At 37.2% G+C, this 19,993-nt stretch overlaps 2 protein-coding genes across 5 annotated transcripts in view; both read right to left on the bottom strand.

Moving 5' to 3' along the window:
• Positions 1-80: 80 nt before the first annotated feature.
• On the bottom strand, positions 81-6,384 carry RNF7 (ring finger protein 7). 2 transcript variants are annotated; one of them, XM_062638987.1, is made up of 3 exons: positions 6,157-6,377; positions 2,781-2,828; positions 81-1,301 (listed from the first exon to the last, which is right to left on the bottom strand). In XM_062638987.1, the coding sequence occupies exons 1-3, from the start codon at positions 6,332-6,334 to the stop codon at positions 1,183-1,185; spliced, it is 345 nt and encodes a 114-aa protein (XP_062494971.1). In that variant the 5' UTR covers positions 6,335-6,377; the 3' UTR covers positions 81-1,182. The 2 variants fall into 2 exon arrangements, with proteins under 2 accessions (XP_062494971.1, XP_062494972.1); XM_062638988.1 differs by having other exon boundaries at positions 1,245-1,301; positions 6,164-6,384.
• A 10,318-nt stretch (positions 6,385-16,702) lies between these two features.
• The window catches only part of RASA2 (RAS p21 protein activator 2), a 50,155-nt gene continuing 46,864 nt past the window's right edge, over positions 16,703-19,993 (bottom strand). For all 3 annotated transcript variants that reach the window (XM_062638961.1, XM_062638963.1, XM_062638962.1), the window contains 3 exons: positions 19,552-19,655; positions 18,767-18,956; positions 16,703-17,864 (listed from right to left, as the gene is read on the bottom strand). In XM_062638961.1, the coding sequence (XP_062494945.1) occupies positions 17,834-17,864; positions 18,767-18,956; positions 19,552-19,655 (325 nt within the window). In that variant the 3' untranslated portion in view covers positions 16,703-17,833. The remainder of the gene's footprint in view (positions 17,865-18,766; positions 18,957-19,551; positions 19,656-19,993) is intronic.

Here is a 19,993-nt window from a genome sequence, read left to right as displayed (position 1 = left end):
CAGGTTTATTATCCATTTTAACAAGCCTGAATTTGTTACAGATTTAAAGCAATAATCCAACCCATTATATATATTTAAAAAAATAATCCCACATCATATGGTCAGATTAATAGTAATTACTTTGGATATTTAGGGAAAATCAAAGTCAGAGGCAAGCACTTAAATATTTGTAAGAAAAAAAACATGATTCATATATATATAAAAAATGCTGTATTGAGAATTTCCACAAAAATTACATGCTTTCTCCCACTTCCAAAACATTGTAACCAACAAAATGATGATAAATTTCTATTAACTGAATTTTCACGGAAAACAATTAAACATTTTTCCCTCGATTTAATTAATACCTGCTTTCCTTGGGATTATTAAATTACTAGTTTTGTTGGCCTTCTATATTAGTCAGCTAACCAGCAGGATTGTTTATGCCCCCAGACAACTGATATCAAATACATGTCTTTGTACCAAAAGTCTCTGGATTAAATATACATGTCTCAATTATCTTTAACAGAAATAGAAATTAAAGAATTATGAATGGAGTTAAATTTTAATGCTATAGTTGTGAAAATCATGCATAGAATATAATGTAGCGACAGAGATACAAGAAAACAAAATTTTCTGAAGTCATAAAAGCTAAATTAGAAATGTTTAGTATAGTGTGATAGAAAAAGCATATAGCAAATGCTTTACACAATATTTAGATTAAAACCCAGAATACTTCCTAAAAAACTCTCACTGACTGTTTTTGTATACAGTATTACTCAGAAAACAATTTCTTGATCCTGACAGTAAACTATGCAGTGTTTCAGACTTACACGTAAGGTCACCCTTGCAAGTTAATTCATTTACCTGAACAAAAACATTAAATAAACTGTATTTAGGGTATAATCTGCACTACCACACTTCTATGCTCTGATACAGTTAACACTCAAATCATAACAGATACATTTGTTAACGTAGTGTCTCTTGGCTTTTTTATTGTGGAAACATCCGCAGTAAGACTGACCATTCCCTCCTGGTACAGCAATCAGCATACGACAAAGCCACACCTATCTTCTAGCAGATAAAACTAAATAAATCATGCCACGATTGACATGTTCCATTCTTCTGCAGGAGCATAAGGTGTCAGACATACACTGCTTCAATAAGTTTGACACAAAAAAAAACCACCAACTTCCAGTGTTTTTATTTGCCTATTCTCTGGACTACCCAGTCCTGCTGGCAGAGGGGACAGCGATTATTCTGTTTCACCCACAGGGACATGCAGCAATTGTGGAAGGAATGATTGCATTCTCCCCAAACCACTGAAAAAGAAGAAAGAACACATTCCAGTCACACTCAGCTGTCCAATTAACACCTACTGCAAGGTCCAAACTATCATTCTCAGATGTTTATAACCACTGCAAGCTGCAGAGACAAAACGGGTCATCACTGATTTACCCACTGAGACTGGCTTATTATGATCATTAGGATACTAGTCAGTTCTCTATCATCAATCCTTTTACTTATTTCCAATTACCAACAAAGAAATGCATATATTCTCACTTTCTTGTACAAAGCAACACAGTTTTGTGAATGTATAAACACATTTATCAGTTCTGCCCAGGAAGTAAGTTCAACTATCCAAGTTCTTCACTTTATCTTCCCCAGTACCAAACTATAGCCAAGGCACTATTATCATGAAAGACCATATCACCAAATTCTGACCTGAAATGCTGTGTTTAAACTTAAATGTATGACATCAAGGAAGCACATTTCATACAATATATAGCCTCAAAATGGGATCTTAGACCAGAAGTTATTCATAGGCTACAACTCTTTCAACACAACAAGAAGTGTCCATCTACTCCTGAACAGTATTAGTTACTTTGTTTTCACCTTATTAGTTCATATTCTTCTTACTACAATACAAGGGTACTACTCAAATGAGTGTTGTAAATTATGTTCTGGGTTTGTTTTCCTCTCTGACTATCTTAAATAGGACACTCAGCAAGCCAATTAAGATACATGGCACAGCAAATCCCTTTTCTCATTAAAACAATCATCAAAACCAACAGTGGATTAAGTTTGAGAGAATATACTTCAAGACAGAAAGAATAAGCAAGGCTTAACCACTGGTTTAAAAGTTGACTTAAAGATTTAAAGCAAACTGAGACAATTTTCACTATTTCAGATTTAAATACACCACAATAAAGATTTGCTTTTGCATATATTGGTATGCAACTGAAAGTATATTTATGATTAAAGAGCATTATGGAAAACTCAAGTGATTCCACTTTTTGAAATGAAGAATGAACAAACAAGCAATTGTCTCCACTATGTCTGAATTAAGACTGCAAAAAATACCACTTTCTAACCCCCTAACCCAGACACACTTGATTTCAGAACAGAGGATTTTTATTGGTATTACCATTGTGTCTTCTGGCATGCATCTCAGAAAAAAAAAAAAAAAAAAAAAAAGAAGCAGCCTGTTCCTAACCACTTCAAAAGTGTACATTATGATCGCCCCAACTACACTCAGGGTGACAGAAACTTAAAACTTCTCAGTTGTGTTTGTGTTGACTGCAAATTTGAAGTTTTGTTCTACTGCATGCCTGACATGAAAACTAATTCTATTAGTGCTCAAAGTATAAAGTATTACTAACGTAAAAAGATGACACAACACAGAATGAAACACATTTACTTTAGAGCATTAACAAAATCAGTATTCCCTTCAAACTTTAAAGTGCTCCCTACTGAGAGAAGCTTCAACTGAAAAACAAGCGAATGAAATCACTACATACCAACACAATCTTCTTGTTTGTTTTCAGCTTGACATCTAAGACAGGCATCTAAAAGTAAACAAGAACAAGACTCAATTTGATTCTCAGGATTCCATCTTAAGAATAGGTTTGTCAGAGGAAAATAAAAACTCTAAAACCAATTTACAAAGGTAAAAATCCCAACTCTGATGCCTAGTTCAGCCCTTTAACATTAAATTACCCCTTAAATTTTAAAACAGGACACATGACAAAGAAATATATACCTGACAGAGATCAGAAAGACTATAAACTGTCCAACAAGTTTTGTCTATTTTCCATGACTTTAGTATTTTCATAACTTTTGATGGGAAAAAAAAAAAACAACAAGAAAACCAACCCCCCCCCCCCCCCAAAAAAAAAAAACCCTTCTCCATTTTGTAGATATAACAAGCAGCAGATCTGTGCCAAGGCACTCAGGCATACTAAGACCAGAGTAAGCACAAAGCCAAACCCTAATTACAGGACTTTGTTTTCCAGATGTCAGCATCTCCTTTTAAGGAAATCATTCACAAAATTATTTTTTTTTCTTTTTGGCTGTACATCTCTCACCATAACCCCCACCTCCTCCTGCTTTTCATATAGTGGCTTTCCTTAGTAAGTACCTGCATGCAATTTTCACAAGAGTCACATACATGTGCAAACATACTGGTCAATTTAATAATATAAATCATAGAATCATAAACAGATAAACATCAAACAGTAGCTAATTAAAAATATTTATCATCTTTATGCATTCCAGTGTGTGCCTATAGGACTGGATGGCAGGTTCAGGACTCAGTAAGATACAGAAGTTACAACTTGCAGGCTTAGCACTGTGCCACAAACATCCAGTGGAAAAATGCTTGTGTTTCTCCTTTGCCCTGCACTGGTGGCTGCAGACTTATGTGCACATACCACACACAACAGAAAGTGTTCAACTATTATGAGAGTAAACACATCTTCATCTCCTCCAAAGAAAAGGTGATAGTACTAACAAGTGTCCCACAGATTGGACCTGGCCTACATGTCATTAGTCAGACCATATTTTCCTACATGCCAGGAACATGATATGCTACAGGAATTTAGATTTGAATATTTTTGCTTTCTCTGCCACATATGGTATGTCTATTTTAGGTTTCATCTGCCCAGATACTCCTCAGTTTTGCAGGTAATAAAGAACAAAGAAGACAGAAACTCTGAAACAGTTGCCCTTTCCTCAGTGAGATAAAAGTAAGACAGGAAATAGAGGTTCCTGATTGTTCCCGTCAGGTTTTTTTCTGTGCCATTTAAGGGCCAAGATGCTGGGAAGATTCATTCAAATTGATTCAACTTGTACCATGGTACATCGAAGCAAACTGAAGGGTCACTTCACTAGCAAGCTGTGGCAGACTAGTAGTCACCATAACATCAGCTTTCCTAAGCCCTAGATTTGCAGTTTCAGACAGAGAAGCAGTACAGATAGCTAAAGACAGAAATCACTATCCACCACACCAAGGTAAGCTGTCACCACTCCTGCATCATAACCACAAAGATGTCTGAAGGGTTGAGCAAAGCTAAGTCACTACTGCTGTAATCCAGCCCTTCCCAGCTAACACCTGCATTATTGCTTCTTTCCCTTGTGCTTCTGTGATCCTTGAAGACCACACTGGTTCAAGTTAAACCAGCAGGAAATTAAGATAGCTAACACTTTCCTCCCTTGTAAAAATCAAACTAGCTTTCAATCGAGTGCCAGCTGAAATCTGGCATTGCCTCCAACCTAAGGCTCCTGCAGACGCAGTGGCTCTACAGGAGCCAGAGTGGGTCTAGCAGGGTCAATGTGAAATTGCTAAACTGAAGTAAGTAATAATCAAGTTTCACATTCTAACAATGTGGTTTGTTCTCAGAAAAAACGGTTACCAGATTTTTCTGCTAGTTTCAGATGAAAAGTATTCCCTTGGTCTAGATATGAAAAATTATAAACATGCTTTTTTATTTTATACTTTTATAAAAGCTCTGGGTAAGATTTTGTTCATTTAAGACTTTTTTTATAGTGCCCTGTTATAGGTTGGCTAGAACAGAATATTATGGTTTATATGGCAGATGAAGCCAATTTCCTATTTCCAGGGTGGTCTCTGGGTCTTTGTTCACCACATAAAAGCAGACAATCTCCAAAACATGCTTATAAAAGATGGGAATCTCCCACCACTTCAGTCTGGGCTTTTTTTTTCCTAACACACCTTTCTGCTTTTTCCATTCCAAAGAACGCTCTCAGTAAAGCATGTATGAAAAATGACAGCATTACATACTGTGTCTCAATTCTGTTAAGCCTGGCTTGATTTGCAATATCATGGCTCCTGGACCTACAAAAGCAAGCTGCTGGAGGGAATCCTGGGTCTTTTTTCCTGTCAGACTGTACCAAGCCCAAGTGAGAGGACAGTTATGTCCATGACAACTTGACACAACAGTAAAAACTGGATTAGATACATAATAGAGTAAGAATTCAAAAATTATACAAAGATCCAGGATAAATATCATATTCGTAAAAGATGTCAGAAAACAGTAATGCCACTCAACAATAAGGCTGCTCTCAAAGTGATTCTCCAGATTTCAAAACCAGATAAACTAACACCTTTTCAATAAATTTTTTGGTGCATTCACATGCGTTAAACTGCACCAGTAATTAGGAGGCTTGGGTAGAAGCGACAGAGAGCCTGGATTAACAGATTTTGGAAGTTAATTTGCATCCACATCCGCAACTGCTTTAACAGCCACCCACCACCAGCAACACCACACATCTAGCACTCTGGTCAGCTCGGCTTTAACTCAGCGCTGGAGGAGCTTGCCAACGCGCAGGAAACGGCGGCCTCCACGCTGCACGCACTCCTGCACAGCGCGGGGCGGCAGGCCAGCAGCACGCCTCCGGGCCTGGCACACACTCCCCGAGTGCCGCTCTCCTCACGCTGACAGGCCCCGGGCAGAAGCCCAGCGGGCGCTCCGGCCTCCCCCGGCAGGAGGGTGGCGCGGGAAGGGCTGCCCGCTGCCGTCAAGGGAGGGGGCTCCGGGGAGACGCTCCCCCGGCAACTGCATGCAGCCTGAGGTGACCGCCCGGGCCCGCACCCGCGTGTCGCACCCTCGGGCGCTGTGGGGCAGACCCCCGAGGAGACGGGCACCGGGTGCTGAGGGCCGCAGCGCCCTCCTTAAGGAGAGGGTGCGGAGGAGAGAGAGGAGGCGCGGCGGAGCCGCCCCCCTTCTGCCGTAAGCCGTACTTGTCTCCTCCGCCCGCCATGAGGGCGGGGCAGCGTAGGGCGGCAGTGCAGCCCCTGCCCCACCGACTGGGCGACCCCTGCCCCGCAGCGGGGGCGGCCGCCATTGCCGCCGGGGCCTGCGGGCTGGCGCTTACCCATGACCTGCACCCGGCAAATGGCGCAGGTGTCGCACTCCACATCCCAGCTCCACATGGCCACCGCGTTCCACTTCTTCAGCGAGAACATCTTGTCGGGACCGCCCGCCTTGGAGCCCGCCGAACCTGGGTGTGAGAGGGGAACACCCGGCTCGTCCCCGTCCTCTACATCGGCCATGGCGGAGGGGCGGGGACGCGGCGCCGGCGGCCGCCAGCGCTGGCCTGCAGCGCCACCTCGCGGCGGCAGCGAGGCCGCAGGCGCTGCCCCCTCCCGGCCTGTAGGCCGCCGGCGGTAACGGTGAGGCTGAGCGTGGGCAGGCGCTGCCCCGCCAAAAGGGGCGCTGCACGGTGAGGGGAGGTGACACCCCTGGAGCCTAAAAATACAAGGTATAGGTTTAGGCTAAAGGGAGCCTAAAAATGCAGTGCTGAAGGTTATAACTTTCATCCACATTATAAGAGACACAGTATGAAAATTCCTCCTGAATCCCTCTTGTGAAAATGCAACTATCTCAATATTCCAAATTCTCAGTCTACAGCCCGTAGTAGCTGAAAGTTAAGCCTTGTTAGAGAGCAGTAATCCTTCATGGAAATGATCAGTTAAGCATGTCTACTTTATGATGTCAAAGTAGGAGAGTCTGAATATACTTGCCAATGTATCAGCTTGAATTTGTGAACTGGATAGAAAAAGAAAAATCAGCTGAAAACAGATGAGAGTTGTGAAGTGCTAGAGAACTAAAAACCAGAAAGGGAATTTTAAAGTGGCTGATTACATTAAAAAAAATAGTTATATAACTATATACATCTTAAAAAGTGGAGCTTCAAAGTCTGGATAAGAGCAAAGCTAAAAAATATACATTATTTTAAAAGACAATAGAAACTTGCATTTCTTTTTAATCTTTACCAAATAAAAGTACACAAATTTTACTTTTCCAATACAGTGCCCTGTCTCTTTAAGCGTACTTTAAGATAAAAGTGTTGAATAATGTTACTCATGTACAAATTAAAATCTACAAAGTTCTATTTAAAGTTAAGAAAATTAATGGAAGTTATAAGTACTAACGTTAGAAACAGCCTCTTCTTGTCTTAACTTAATCCACACTGAAGATCTCCTGTCAGTCATGTTGCCAAATAGATCAACTGCATTCACAGTATCTGATTGCACCCAATGTATCTTTCTCTTGGCAGCTTTAGATACACATGCAGCACTTATTTTTGTATGTAGTTTCAGACATTTCTATGGAGGTACACCCTAAAGTGTAACCATCATACTCCTTGAACAGGAAGGATCAACAGCAAGTCATTACAGACATGCATGGAACAGACTACTTCACCTTAGCTTATCCACAAAGCGAGATGCTAAAGGCAAAAGTCTTCTCTATCCCTGAATAGCACGTGCACGCATACTCCGCCCCAGTTCATTGCAGCTTATCAAGTCTCTTACCACACTGCTGAAGTCTCAGTATGTCCACATTGGTTTTGGTGGTTGGGCTGAACTTGGAGCATCAGTTGGCAAAGCCAAATGGCTACAATCACGTGTGTTGCAGGTGCTAAACTGACATTCCTCATGAAGGATATTCTCTGCACACAGTATCATGAGCAGTTTTAGTGCAAGTTTCTCCAGTTGTGAATCACAGCTTCCCCTCAATGGACTGCACTACCTTCATTAAGGGGACAGAGAGGATGACCAAATCCTCCTACAAATCCAATTCTCCATGTCTCCTAAGACTGCTAACAGAGTAAGCCATACGCTTCGGCAATGGCTTACATGTTATGCACCATGGTCACAAAAATCTGGCTTTTGGTAATAAAATATAAAAATAGTTAACTCACTTTAATTATCTTTGCCTGCCTGCTGTAGTCACTCTTTTCCCTTTAATTTACAGTTTGTCTTGTCAACTCTAATTTTTCTCAACAGGGATTATCTGGAAACTGGATGCAATGATCCAAATCTAAGAGCTCATAAGAGCAAACTATGACACAGATCATAATCATGTTTGGGTCCTGCCAAAAAACCTTGCAACTAAGAGCCACATGACTTCAATAATTTGACAATGCTAGTTTTAATCTGTAACCATTTCCTCCACTGAATTGCTTCATGACGCTATAAAGCAATTTTTCCTGCACAGCTGGAGGAGGAGCAGCAAAACAAGCAGCTCAGGTATACAGAACTGCACTAGATGCTTATGGATAGAAAAAAAAAGTCAGTAAAATATCAAACATAGTTATTAAAACAATTATGATCCCTTCCTTTAAAAGTCTCTTCTCACGTAAGAAGCCATCAGCCATAACCAGTCCTTTTACCAAGCATTTCAGTTCAAATGAGACGCAGCTTTAAACTTACTCCAAAATACTGGGATATCCTTTAATAGAAGAGAGATTGCCAACATGAAACAGTTTTCAGCATTAGGATGAAAGAGATGTTTTGAAAACTATTTTTTCAAACTAGAAAGGAGGTAACTTTTGATTTGGTATACCTTTGCTCCATCTTGTCTCCTTTGCTCCATTTTCACTGTGCAATGCCAGTACTTAGATAAGCAGTGGAAGTTGTAAAGCAATTATGATACACATTCCTTTAACTCTAGGAGAAAAAAAAAAAAAAGAGAAAATAGCTCCCCAACTAGTAATTATTTTCTTTGCTATTTCATCATCTAAAGACCTGTGAGAAGAAAAAAAAAAAATCAAGTCCTTTCAGAGATAAACTGTCTTGGCTCTCTGGAGTTCATGTATTCACTGACACACATGACATTAAGGAGATCACACATGGGAAAGTGGCACAGAACACGAGGCTCATTCAGTGAATCTTCCCTATGTACTTTGTCACTGGATTTAACTATAAATAAAACCTCATTATTTCAGGTAAGGCAGAGGATGCCTGCATTTGCTTGTCTCATACAGACTTCCCTGAAAATGTTCTAAATTGAGTATCTAAATATAGGCACTCGAGAGGCTGAGGGAGCTGGGACTCTTTAGCTTGGAGAAGATGAGACTGAGGGGTGACCTCATCAGTGTTTACAAATATGTAAAGAGTGAGTGTCAGGATGATGGAGCTAGGTTTTTTTCGGTGATGTCCAGTGATAGGACATGGGGCAGTGGGTGTAAACTGGAGCATAGGAGGTTCCATGTGAACATCAGGAAAAATTTCTTTACTGTGAGAGTGACAGAGCACTGGAACAGGTTGCCCAGGGGGGTTGTGGAGTCTCCTACGTTGGAGATATTCAAGGCACGCCTGGACAAGTTCCTGTGTGATGTACTCTAGGTTACCCTGCTCTTGCAGGAGGGTTGGACTAGATGATCTTTTGAGGTCCCTTCCAACCCTTAGGATTCTGTGATTCTGTGAACCAAGTTCCTTTCACGCCATCAAATTATTTTTCAACTGGAATTGTTGCTGCTCAGCCACTTGTGTGCTATAGAATGGGAAAAAAATAACTTGTTTTGACAACTGTAAATGGGGACCAAGCATAACAGTAGGTATCCACATTTGGAATATTGTTTTATCTTATGCAATTTATAATCAATTAACTTTCTGCAATAATTTCACAGTAAGAATGCTGTGTACATTATTAAGGATTGATTCTGGATTCTAATTGTCTCCATGTCAAATAGTATTCATGCAAAGATCCGAGTGTTTGACACCCAACTTACACGATTATCATAATAGTTTTCTTTTCATACTCCTAGTCCCATTTTAGATGAATATACAGATGCATCTTTGCCTTGTAAAAACACTTTCATTCCCTACATATTTTTTAAGCTGAACATTGCACAGACACTGGTTTGGAAGCATGTACAGTGCCTTTCACATATTTTCATCAATCTTTTAAGAATGGAGATCCCTGGAAATGACCTGAATTTTTTTTTCCTCTCTTCTTTCCTCTAACAACTTTTTGAGATTTTTATTTTTCCCCACATCTCGCTTACTCTGAAACACACAACTGAATATTATTTTTACTAATAACAGAACTGTAAGGGAAATGTAATTTTTATAATAATGCAAAGAACAGTTATGTAAGCATGTGAGTATCTTGGCCAACTAATGCACATGCTGAATTGTATTATTGCACCTACTGTTTGCTCTGTCAATAGACTAACATATATCAGAATGCTTGAGTACTTTGTCCATTTATCTGCCAAAGAAAGAATTTAAGCTCACTTCTGTGTCAAAACTAGTTTTTAAACGCTAATAATCTTAAGCTTTTTCTTTAACTATAAACATAATTTTAAACTTTTAATCATCTGTGCCTATCTGTGCCATTTTGCCAATAGCAATATGCTAAACAGGGCTATTAATGGTCAGTACTCATAATATTGTGGTGGTTATAGCTGAGAGAGCGGGGCTGCAAGGGAAGAAGACAGCAGTGTACCAGCACACTAGTTATCACTTGTAACAAAACCACTTGTGGTAGCTCTTAAGGCTTTACTGAAGCTGCTTGAATCAATTGCCAAAACGGAAAATACATTTCAATGTTAATATGTAGAGCTTCTGTGAAAGAGAAGCATGAAGTGGGCATCCAGAAATAAAAAAACAAACCAGGAATTAGGGAAACATACTATATTTTTAGAATAAATTGCATACCACTTTTACACTGGAAAGCTCTCACTGGAAGAGAGACTGAAGAAATGAGAGAAATATATTGCAATGCAGAGTAGCAAATGCAGTTAAAGAAACTACATCCCCACCATTTTCCCTGTATTGCTGCTTATGCGCGTGATTTGGCATGAACTTTATAGAAGTCCAGGAATGAGTTCAAAGACAGAGAAGTACCAGTAATCGAGATTCTTAAGTGCATTACTCTTTAAGTAAAACAAATAAACATCATGACACCTAATATATAGAGAGGAAATCCTTAAAGAAGTTTTAAGAAAAAATAACTTACCTATGCATGAGAACCTTTCTGCTGTAATGAGAAAACCCTGCCTCAAATGAGACTAAATAGCTCCTGACTTTGCTGTGCTTCTTTAACCAAGTCTAAACCCTTGGAACTTCTCCACTCTTCATGCAACACCCAGGCTTACCCATCTCTCCTTCTGAAGCAGAGATTTAAAGCCAATGATGCGAAGACCCCAACTTTATCAAATTCTACACTAGGTTCTGGTTCACCAATGGTTTTACTCTTTGGTGTAAAACTCGGCTATTACTATTCCCCCCGGACAGCATGGATTTTCAAGTTAGAAGCTTGTCTCATATTTATTAAAAAATTAACTGTGAAGACAAAATGATACATATTTTAACTGAGGTTAGCTGTTTAAGAATGAAACTGCATTTTGAGTAGAAAACTGAAGATCAAGCTATGTAGGTTTGCTGTTATCAGGGGACGCCCCTCCCTCCATTTTAAAATATTACCACTTCCTTTTTTGTGAGGTACTGTAGTTTAATATTTTTAACATTCCAGAGATATTTGGATCCTGCCTGGTATCAGGTCAGATCCTCAAAGCCAGTTAGCAAATCCTGCCCTCCACTCAAACACAAAAACACCCCACACCAAACCAACCAAAGAACTCTAAAAAATAACATCCCTCCCCCAAAACAGCATCAGCAAAACCCCAACTAAACAAACAAAAAAACCCTCCACCAAACCCCCAAAACACCAGCAAGAGAAGTCACATAGAAACTTGCCTTATGGAAACTCCCATGACACGTTTAAACTTCTGGAAGGAATTGCATAGGCAACATTCATCCTCTCATCATTCACGCTTGCAGACATTATACCCTGTGTACCATGTCACATTTTTTTGACTTAGATCCACCTTTCTACTTCAAGATTTTGGTCAACATAGTGCCAGAATATATGCATATAAAACTTAAGTATACGCATAAATTGCAAAAAAAACCCCAAACCCAAAACCATTTAAATGCCACACAAGACAAGAATCTGGATCAACTATTCAGGAGAAAGCCAGGTGAGTTATTTCAGTTGTTACAGAAATCATCATATGTTTAAAAATATTAGATCTTTAATAGAGTTTTCCAGCAGCACTGGAACTCATCCTTGTATTTTTCTGTTTGTACAGCTTGATGCTTCCTTTAAGATCTCATACCTAGGACTAGGATTATTTCTGTTTCAGCTTTAATATACTTGTAAAATCCATCAGGTAACCTGTAACATATTTGGTCTTATTTTGACTTGGGTAGATCAGCAAGATTAGGAGAAAAGGTAAGAAAAAGGTATGGGGCTAAACACAACTTGTGAGGTAAATTATAAGGTGTACTGCATCATTATCATAAGAAAAAAATGCTTGTACAAGCCTCTCAGTTTACACTGTCACCCTCTAGGCCGTCAGCTTATGATTCAAGATGATTAAAATGACCAAATATTAGACAACGCATTTTGCCTGCATGTTGCACCATTTAAATACTTGTTAGCAACAGAAACTACAGGGAAATATTCCTTCCTCTAGGACTTTTAAAATTTGTGTTGCTACACAACACATAGCACCTTGCCACCCCTCAACAAGGACAGACAGAATACTTACTCTTCTTTCATTAAGAAGTACTTTTAAGGTTTATGGATGAAACACACAACAGAAATGCCAGGTCTGAGTATTACTGTAGATCACTTGGATTTTATAGGGGAGTTGCCCTGTTACTAATTTTATCTCTTTTGCTTGCTTTTTGCCATCTGATGAAGGCTTGTTTCTGTATCACCTAGCAACAATGTCACAGAGACCAGGAAAAGCGAAGGCTGAGCAACTGAGGTAGTGTTAAACCCTTGGGAGCTCCCACCCCTCAGCTTCTTAGCCAGCTACTGAAGTAATCCTTCAGTAAGCAGGGAGTCTGCACACTGAACACAAGCCTGGCTAGCTTTGAAGCCTTCTTTTGTTATATATATATACAGACCCACACACACATCCTGCAGAACTTTGAATTTTCTCTCTCTGCTCCCTGACACATTGGAGTTTGTCCCTGAAACACCAACCTGGAGCAAAGTAGGGGATATCCTGCATTTTTTTGAGAAACCACAGCCAAAATCTTCTGCACTACTATTTCAGAGGGGCCAGGTAAGAGATTTTTACCTTTATGTCTTGACTTCAAGTCACACAGATGTACTTCGGCTGTTCTAAGATTCTCTGTTTTCTTCCCTGAGTAAGATGACCAAACAGAGAGAATGAAAGTGGGGAACAAAATCACAACCCCTTAAAGCAAACTAAACTGTCTAATTTGATTTAAAACCAGATATAATTAATATTTCTAAACTTAGAATAGATTTGTATCCTCTTTTTGTGAAACTCTTAACTAGACTTCATATAGAACTGCTATAGCCTTTGCAATAGTAATCCTACTAAAATAATTATAACCTCAAACACTTAAAAATCTTGGTCGTATAATTTTATGGAACATCCAATTAAGATTTATATATGGATTATATATGGATTATTTTGTTATTTTTCCATAAGCATTTATCAATGTGAAGAATATTTTAAAGGCAATTCAGCAAGGTTGTCTAATCAGTTCTATTTAAAAACAAACCAACAAAAAACCCACACACAAAACTCCCCATTCTTACAAAGCACATGGAAGTCCTGAACACTGCAGCCACAGGGTCTTTTTAAACCTTATTCTGACTGTAGAGCTGATTATCTAACTTTTTGTCTTTGATTTAGGTACACAAAGTGACTTTTAAAACTTAAATTTTATTTTACCTAATTTAACTAAATTAGCGTCTACATTCCCAGTTCTTACAGCTCTGGCCCCAAACTCAGGTATTCAAACAGCTGCCTATATTGCTAAATCCCACAAACAGAGAAAAGTGTATCAGCAGCAGTATTATCACAGCTGAACACAGTAAAACCGATATAGTCTACTTACTGCTATTAAAGGCCTTCTGGTTTATTTAATCTACATGAATTACATAAACATTAAATATGCTTCTGCAACTATTTGTAAGAACCTTAATTGTATACATTTGCCTATTCTACTGGAAGTTGCCTTTGTTACGGGGAGATGTTGCTTATTGGCCAAATTTTTATTCCATATGCATGCTCTTTTAAAAACCATACAATCATTCTTTATCACATGTGAGTTGATGTTGTAAACTTTGTACTTTAAAATACATGTGAGCAGAGATTAAAGATAACGTCTTGTAATTTTCCACGTATTACTAATTGTTACCTTTATATATAGTCTATAGGTAGACTGTATGAATACATATTTTTGTCTACCTATAGGCTGTAAAGATGCATTTTCTCACTATAGTTATCTGCATATATGATGGGGTACAAAGATGTACAGAACTGTGTAAGATTTCCAAGGAATCCAGAGTCCTAGGAATTACTTTCTAGCTACAAAGGCCCTATACATCTATGATCGCCAGCCTAGCCCAGAACTTAAAAACGTGAAGAACACAGAAGTTACAGATCTTAGATGGGAATGACCTTTTCATGTCATGGTTTGGAGAAAACACGGTTTAATAGAATAGTTAGAGAAGGTAGCATATCAGCAGTGAAAAGAGCAGATCACTCTGCTATTACCATCACAGAATCCTTAAAAAAAAATAATTCTTAATTAAAAAAAAAATTCTCCTGTACTTCCAATTTCATCTTTAACTTACTTTGCCCTATGATCTCTGCAAATGAATGCAGTGACCACGCAGACTGGGTCTTAATACAGCCTACCTTGGAATGAATCAAAATAAATTCTGAAATGACTGGAAGGCTTGCACTGTAACTCCTAATAGGAGCTTCCATACCAGCAATAAAGGACAACAGGTCAGCTCTCTGTACAAGGAAACAAGGTCTCTTAATACATCAAAACAAGCTTGTACAAAATCATCTTCTAAAAATGCACAGAAGCTTAGGAAGGGAGAGCAGGTGGCAGAAAAGGTGCCCAGATTACATAAGGAAAGATTGAGAAACTGTTTTTCTCCACATGCAATATATTTAAGATGGGTCTGACAAATTGTATTTGTCAGCTGGCCCTAGTACACAGGACAGGTAGTGAAAGACAAATAAATAAGCATTAAAAAAGAACAGTGATATAACACTAATAACACAGTACTAGATATCCTTCAGTACATCAGTCATTGCAAGCTTTAAAAAATGTGTCACATTACTAAGGTTTCCATGCATGCTGTTATGACAAATGATTTAACTATCGCTTCTCTTTCCAACCGTCAGCCTTAGCTAGAACCTAATAATGCAGTACATGAACAGCTAGATACCTCAGCTTGACATCATGGGGTTGGTTTTCTTTTCCCTTTCAACTAGGTTTTTCTCTTTATACCCAACTCCTGTAAGTAAGACCAATTAATTCAGTCTTCAGGTAAATGTTTACACATTAAAAAGCAAAGCCTCGAATAAACACAGTGTATCTCAAGTTTGTGGTAATTTATTTGTGAGTTATTCTCAAGCAATGTTACAAAACATTTTAATGTCTTGATAAGAAAATAAAATTTAAATAAAAATACATTCAACAATACATCATCATAATACAAATTAAAACTAATGATAATTTACAATCCTAACAGAATTACTGATTAACATCATCTTTCAAGACTAATCAAAATGAAGGCAATTTTTATTATTAATCATTCTACTCGTACCTAATTAAATTCTAGAACATCTACTGCATTTTAAAACATCATAAAATGAGATATCAAATCTTAATGGTCACAAATATTCAATGTCCTTTTTTTCCACCTAGATATTCCAGTATCAAAGCAAAAAAAAAAAAAGTGCATATTTAAAAAATAAAATAATAAAAAATTGTTTCAAGAGCATATAATTTTTTTTTTTTTTTTAAATTTGACTTTGAAAACAGAAAATGGCTCCAAGGAACAGATACATTGCCACAGGGTTTATCTATATACAGCAAAATCTAATTTTGACACTCAGCCACATTCAACTTTGTTTAATGGCAGTTTTTTGTTAATGGAGCGTTTTATGAATGACAATCAGACCCACTCTACCTTGGCAAAACACATTTCTTGGCATTACTGTATTCGCTCCTCTCCACTCCCCAGTTGTCCCTTAGAATACATCAAATGTGTAAAAAAGGAAAAGGCAAAAACAGTGGACATGAATAAATGATTGTGACGTTGCACATACTAGAACTGAATCCTGGATATTCTAAAATGGTTTGTCTGGTATTAAACCAAAATAGTTATCCTAATCAGTTACATTCATTCCAACGGATATTCAATCCTGTCTTGCTAACTTACTCTTACTACAGAAAGTCTCCCTACAACAGTATAATAGATGTATAGTAATTTAAACAGCTTACAGTTTCAAGCATGGTGGATTTCTATTCTATTTGTAAGTTACATTCCTAATTAATTTGGCCAAATCATGATTGTAAAAGAACAATAAACCTCCCAAAAACACACTCAACAACAAAAGACTCCATAGCAAATGCTCCAAAAATAAATGTACCACATACAGTTATTATTAAAAAATAGTATTTCAAGGAGTACCACTGTATTTAATACTGATGAAGCAAAGTTGCCACAGTAATATCTTTGCTTCTTCCTGGTTATATACATATCTGTTCTTTCAGCGTAAATCTAGCTTCTCAGATGACACGAGCAAAAATTAATCTTATTAAAGTCAAGAATGCCAGTTTGAAATTGTGTTAAGTGGCAAATACAAATTCATGTAACTAAAGATACAAAAACACTCAATGAAGCATTGCTTTAAGACAAAACAATGTTGATCATTCAACTGATCATAACAAGCAGATACTACAAAGTATCTAAAAATAATCTGGGATAGTCCAGATATCTAAAGTGCTTTGAGTGATTATAAGAGATTATTTATTAGATTTGTAGTCAAAAGGTGAGCTGGACCTAGTTATTACTTTTTATTTAAAAAGGTAAGATTATACATGGGATGATGTAAATTGATCAGTACTTAACCACAATCAGATCACATTTAAATTTTTCTGTTTGTAGGCAAACTTGTTTAAAAAGAATGTTGCTACCCTGCATTTCTTTTTAGATTAAGAAAAACTATGTACCTTAAAAATCCTAAGGAAAATAGATAGTGGTCTAATGTCACTCCATATACTATACTCACCCCAAATGTAAACAAGAGGTACAACATAAATTCCCTGATTTCTTCTTTAGTACTTAAAAACATTACTAACACTGGTATCTGCTGTCCAGATTATTTGCAGCATACTGCACAATTTTGTAAGACTTCAGATATAGATAAATGAAGTCATGACACCACCTAATACAAGAAAAAAAGTCAAATGAATTGAGTGTGAAGCTTCAAATCTTTCCCATATCATAGTATCTTGGGATTTCTATTTCAAGATCTGTATCTGCAGGGCAGGCACTCATGGTAAACTCATGCAAGTTTGAAGTGTATGTATTGAGAGATGTCATCCAACCAACAAGTGCCATGTGGATTTTCTTCCATTACAAAGCTTATTTGTTTAGAAGTTCTTCCCGATAAGACAACAATGGCAAAACAATATTTAGATTTATTCACACCTGTTAATCCAAGAACCTGGAACTTCCAAGTTCTTCAGCAAAAGGAAAATAAACTTAAGACCAAATTTCCAAGTAGACATTTTTCTATTAAATATTAAATAGATTGTCAACACAACTAACATTTATGTTCATTCTTAAATACTTTGTAAAAAGGCATATAATGATTAAAAAAACAAACAAACAAAACAAAACAACCAAGAATATTTCCAGTTTCTTTTTTCATCCAAGTGTGCTGCAGTTTGTTCTGGTTAGGAAACTTTTCCAACAATCGGATTTTCTCTGGAAAAAATAAAATACTATATTTAAATATTTTAAGGTTAACACTAGCTTTTAAGTTCTCATCATATAATTTTAATTTATTAATAAAAACTGTATGTTTTTTGCGTAAGTTTTACCACTACTTAAGAAATTTTAGGTTTTGTGGAAAACCATGTACTTTCATGTGAGACCTCTAAATCAGTTAACTCTCCTTACCAACTTGAGTTGATACTAAATTAGGCAAAACCAAATCATTCTTTGTTTGTTTTTTTTTTTTTTCAGGTGAATCAAGCCTTACTGATGCAACAAAAAATCAGAAACTGCTTTGGAACAACAATGCACTTGAAAGAACCAGTTAATTTTTTTGTTGGTGGTTTTTGGTTGGTTTGGGTTTTCTTCCTTCCAACTTCACCAGAAATATTATTTATCATTGAGAATGGCAAGTGAATTACAATTAATGTATTAGTTAATATACTGCATTAAAGATATGTTCCTGCAGTGTAATTTTTGCAGTTTTATGTAACTTGGTATTTTAACTGTTTCTTAGCTGAAATTTGAAATTTTGGAAAGAAGAAAAACAAAACCAAACCCAGAGGACAGGAAGACAGGGGTAAATTTTATGTGCACTTCAAATATTAAGTTGCAAGGGAACAACATAATCATTGTATCAGCTTATGGGAATCTCAACAGGAACACAGGTGAATCCTATACCAGAGGAACTTCTTTTATCTTCTAATAATTGCTAAAATATTTGCGTTACTAAAAATTATGTACCCTATTTTCTCCATGTCTTTGTGTTGTCTAAATGTACTGTTAGCTTAATTATCTTTATCTAAGCAAGCCTGGATTTGTTGTGTGAATTTTTCTTTTTTTTTTTTAAAAAAACCCACATTTATGTACATCAAATCACACAAGATACTTACTCACTCCCATATTTAGCACTAGACGATCTCTTCTTTCGGTATTTTTCATGTGATTCACTCAGCTTTTCTATGATATCTATTATCTGTTTAAGTGTGTGAAAAGTTGCTACAGAATCTTCAATTGTGAAGTTAGAATAATCATCCGGTTCTTTCCGTGGACCCTGATAGACTGCTATACTTCCGCAAGCCTCTACAAAAATTACCACAATTATCGCAGTTAGAATTTTGATAATTAACAAACAAATCTGTTACGTAAATGGTGATTCTAGAATTCTAATATATAAACTTACTCTAACTTATGCATAAAATGGGTTAAGACAAAAGCAGGAGACAGTGTCAACTAGATGTATTTACAGTGCTGTGGCTTATTCTCTGCTGGTTGCATTCAGCATCTTGAGCATCCAGTTCTCTCCTGTTCACATTAACAGAAGACTAATGTTTTCTTGAAACTCAACCACATTCAACAGAATTCACTCCATAGTCAGAAAAAGGAGAGCAAAGACAGAAGAGCAACTACCTACAGTTGCAGCCTCCCTGCTTAGGCTATTAGATATATTTCATATATACAAATTCAATTAAAACAATGTGCGTACCTTATGTCTACTGTAAAGAAATGACTGACCAATGTCTGATACCAGAGCAATAAAATAACAGAAATATAATCTGTGTCTCTACTCTCTATTATTTTCAGGTAAGTTGTTAAGACATCAAATTGATGTTATAGGCCTAAAGAATAAGAGCTGAGCAGCATCAGTATTAATTCTTCTGAATTACTATTTGAGTACCTTCCAGCTTCTGTAGTTTAGACATGTTGATAGTAAAAAGTGAGTAAATTCTTTCTGTCTCTCTGTCGCCATCAATCTCAATCTGAGTATCAGCAGGAACATCTCTAAAAGGCAAAAAAAAGAGGCAAGTAGTCAATATAAGTTACTCCTGAAAGCAAATGAAAACTAATTCTGTGTCAATATACTTAGCCTTTTAATAAGTCTGTCACTCAGAGACAGCTTCACAATAGCTACACAAAACAGCATTCATTGCAAGTGTTCTATAAGAACAGGCACATACAGTTTTGAGAGCAATGAATACAGCAATACTAAAAGTCACTTTTTAACCAACATAATTCATTATTCCATATGTTGAGATAAAAATAGCTCAGAAATATCAAAGTAAGGTTAATGGCCATTAAATTACAACTAAACACTTAAAAAAAAAATCTACTATATCAGA

The sequence above is a fragment of the Pezoporus occidentalis genome, unplaced genomic scaffold (genome assembly GCF_034315485.1).
Source record: "Pezoporus occidentalis ecotype Australia unplaced genomic scaffold, CSIRO_AGI_Poc_V1 ctg59, whole genome shotgun sequence".
In the NCBI taxonomy this organism is placed as follows: Eukaryota; Metazoa; Chordata; class Aves; order Psittaciformes; family Psittacidae; genus Pezoporus; species Pezoporus occidentalis.
The sequence above is the reverse complement of the archived record's forward strand: the minus strand, read 5'-3'. Positions and strand labels throughout refer to the sequence as shown.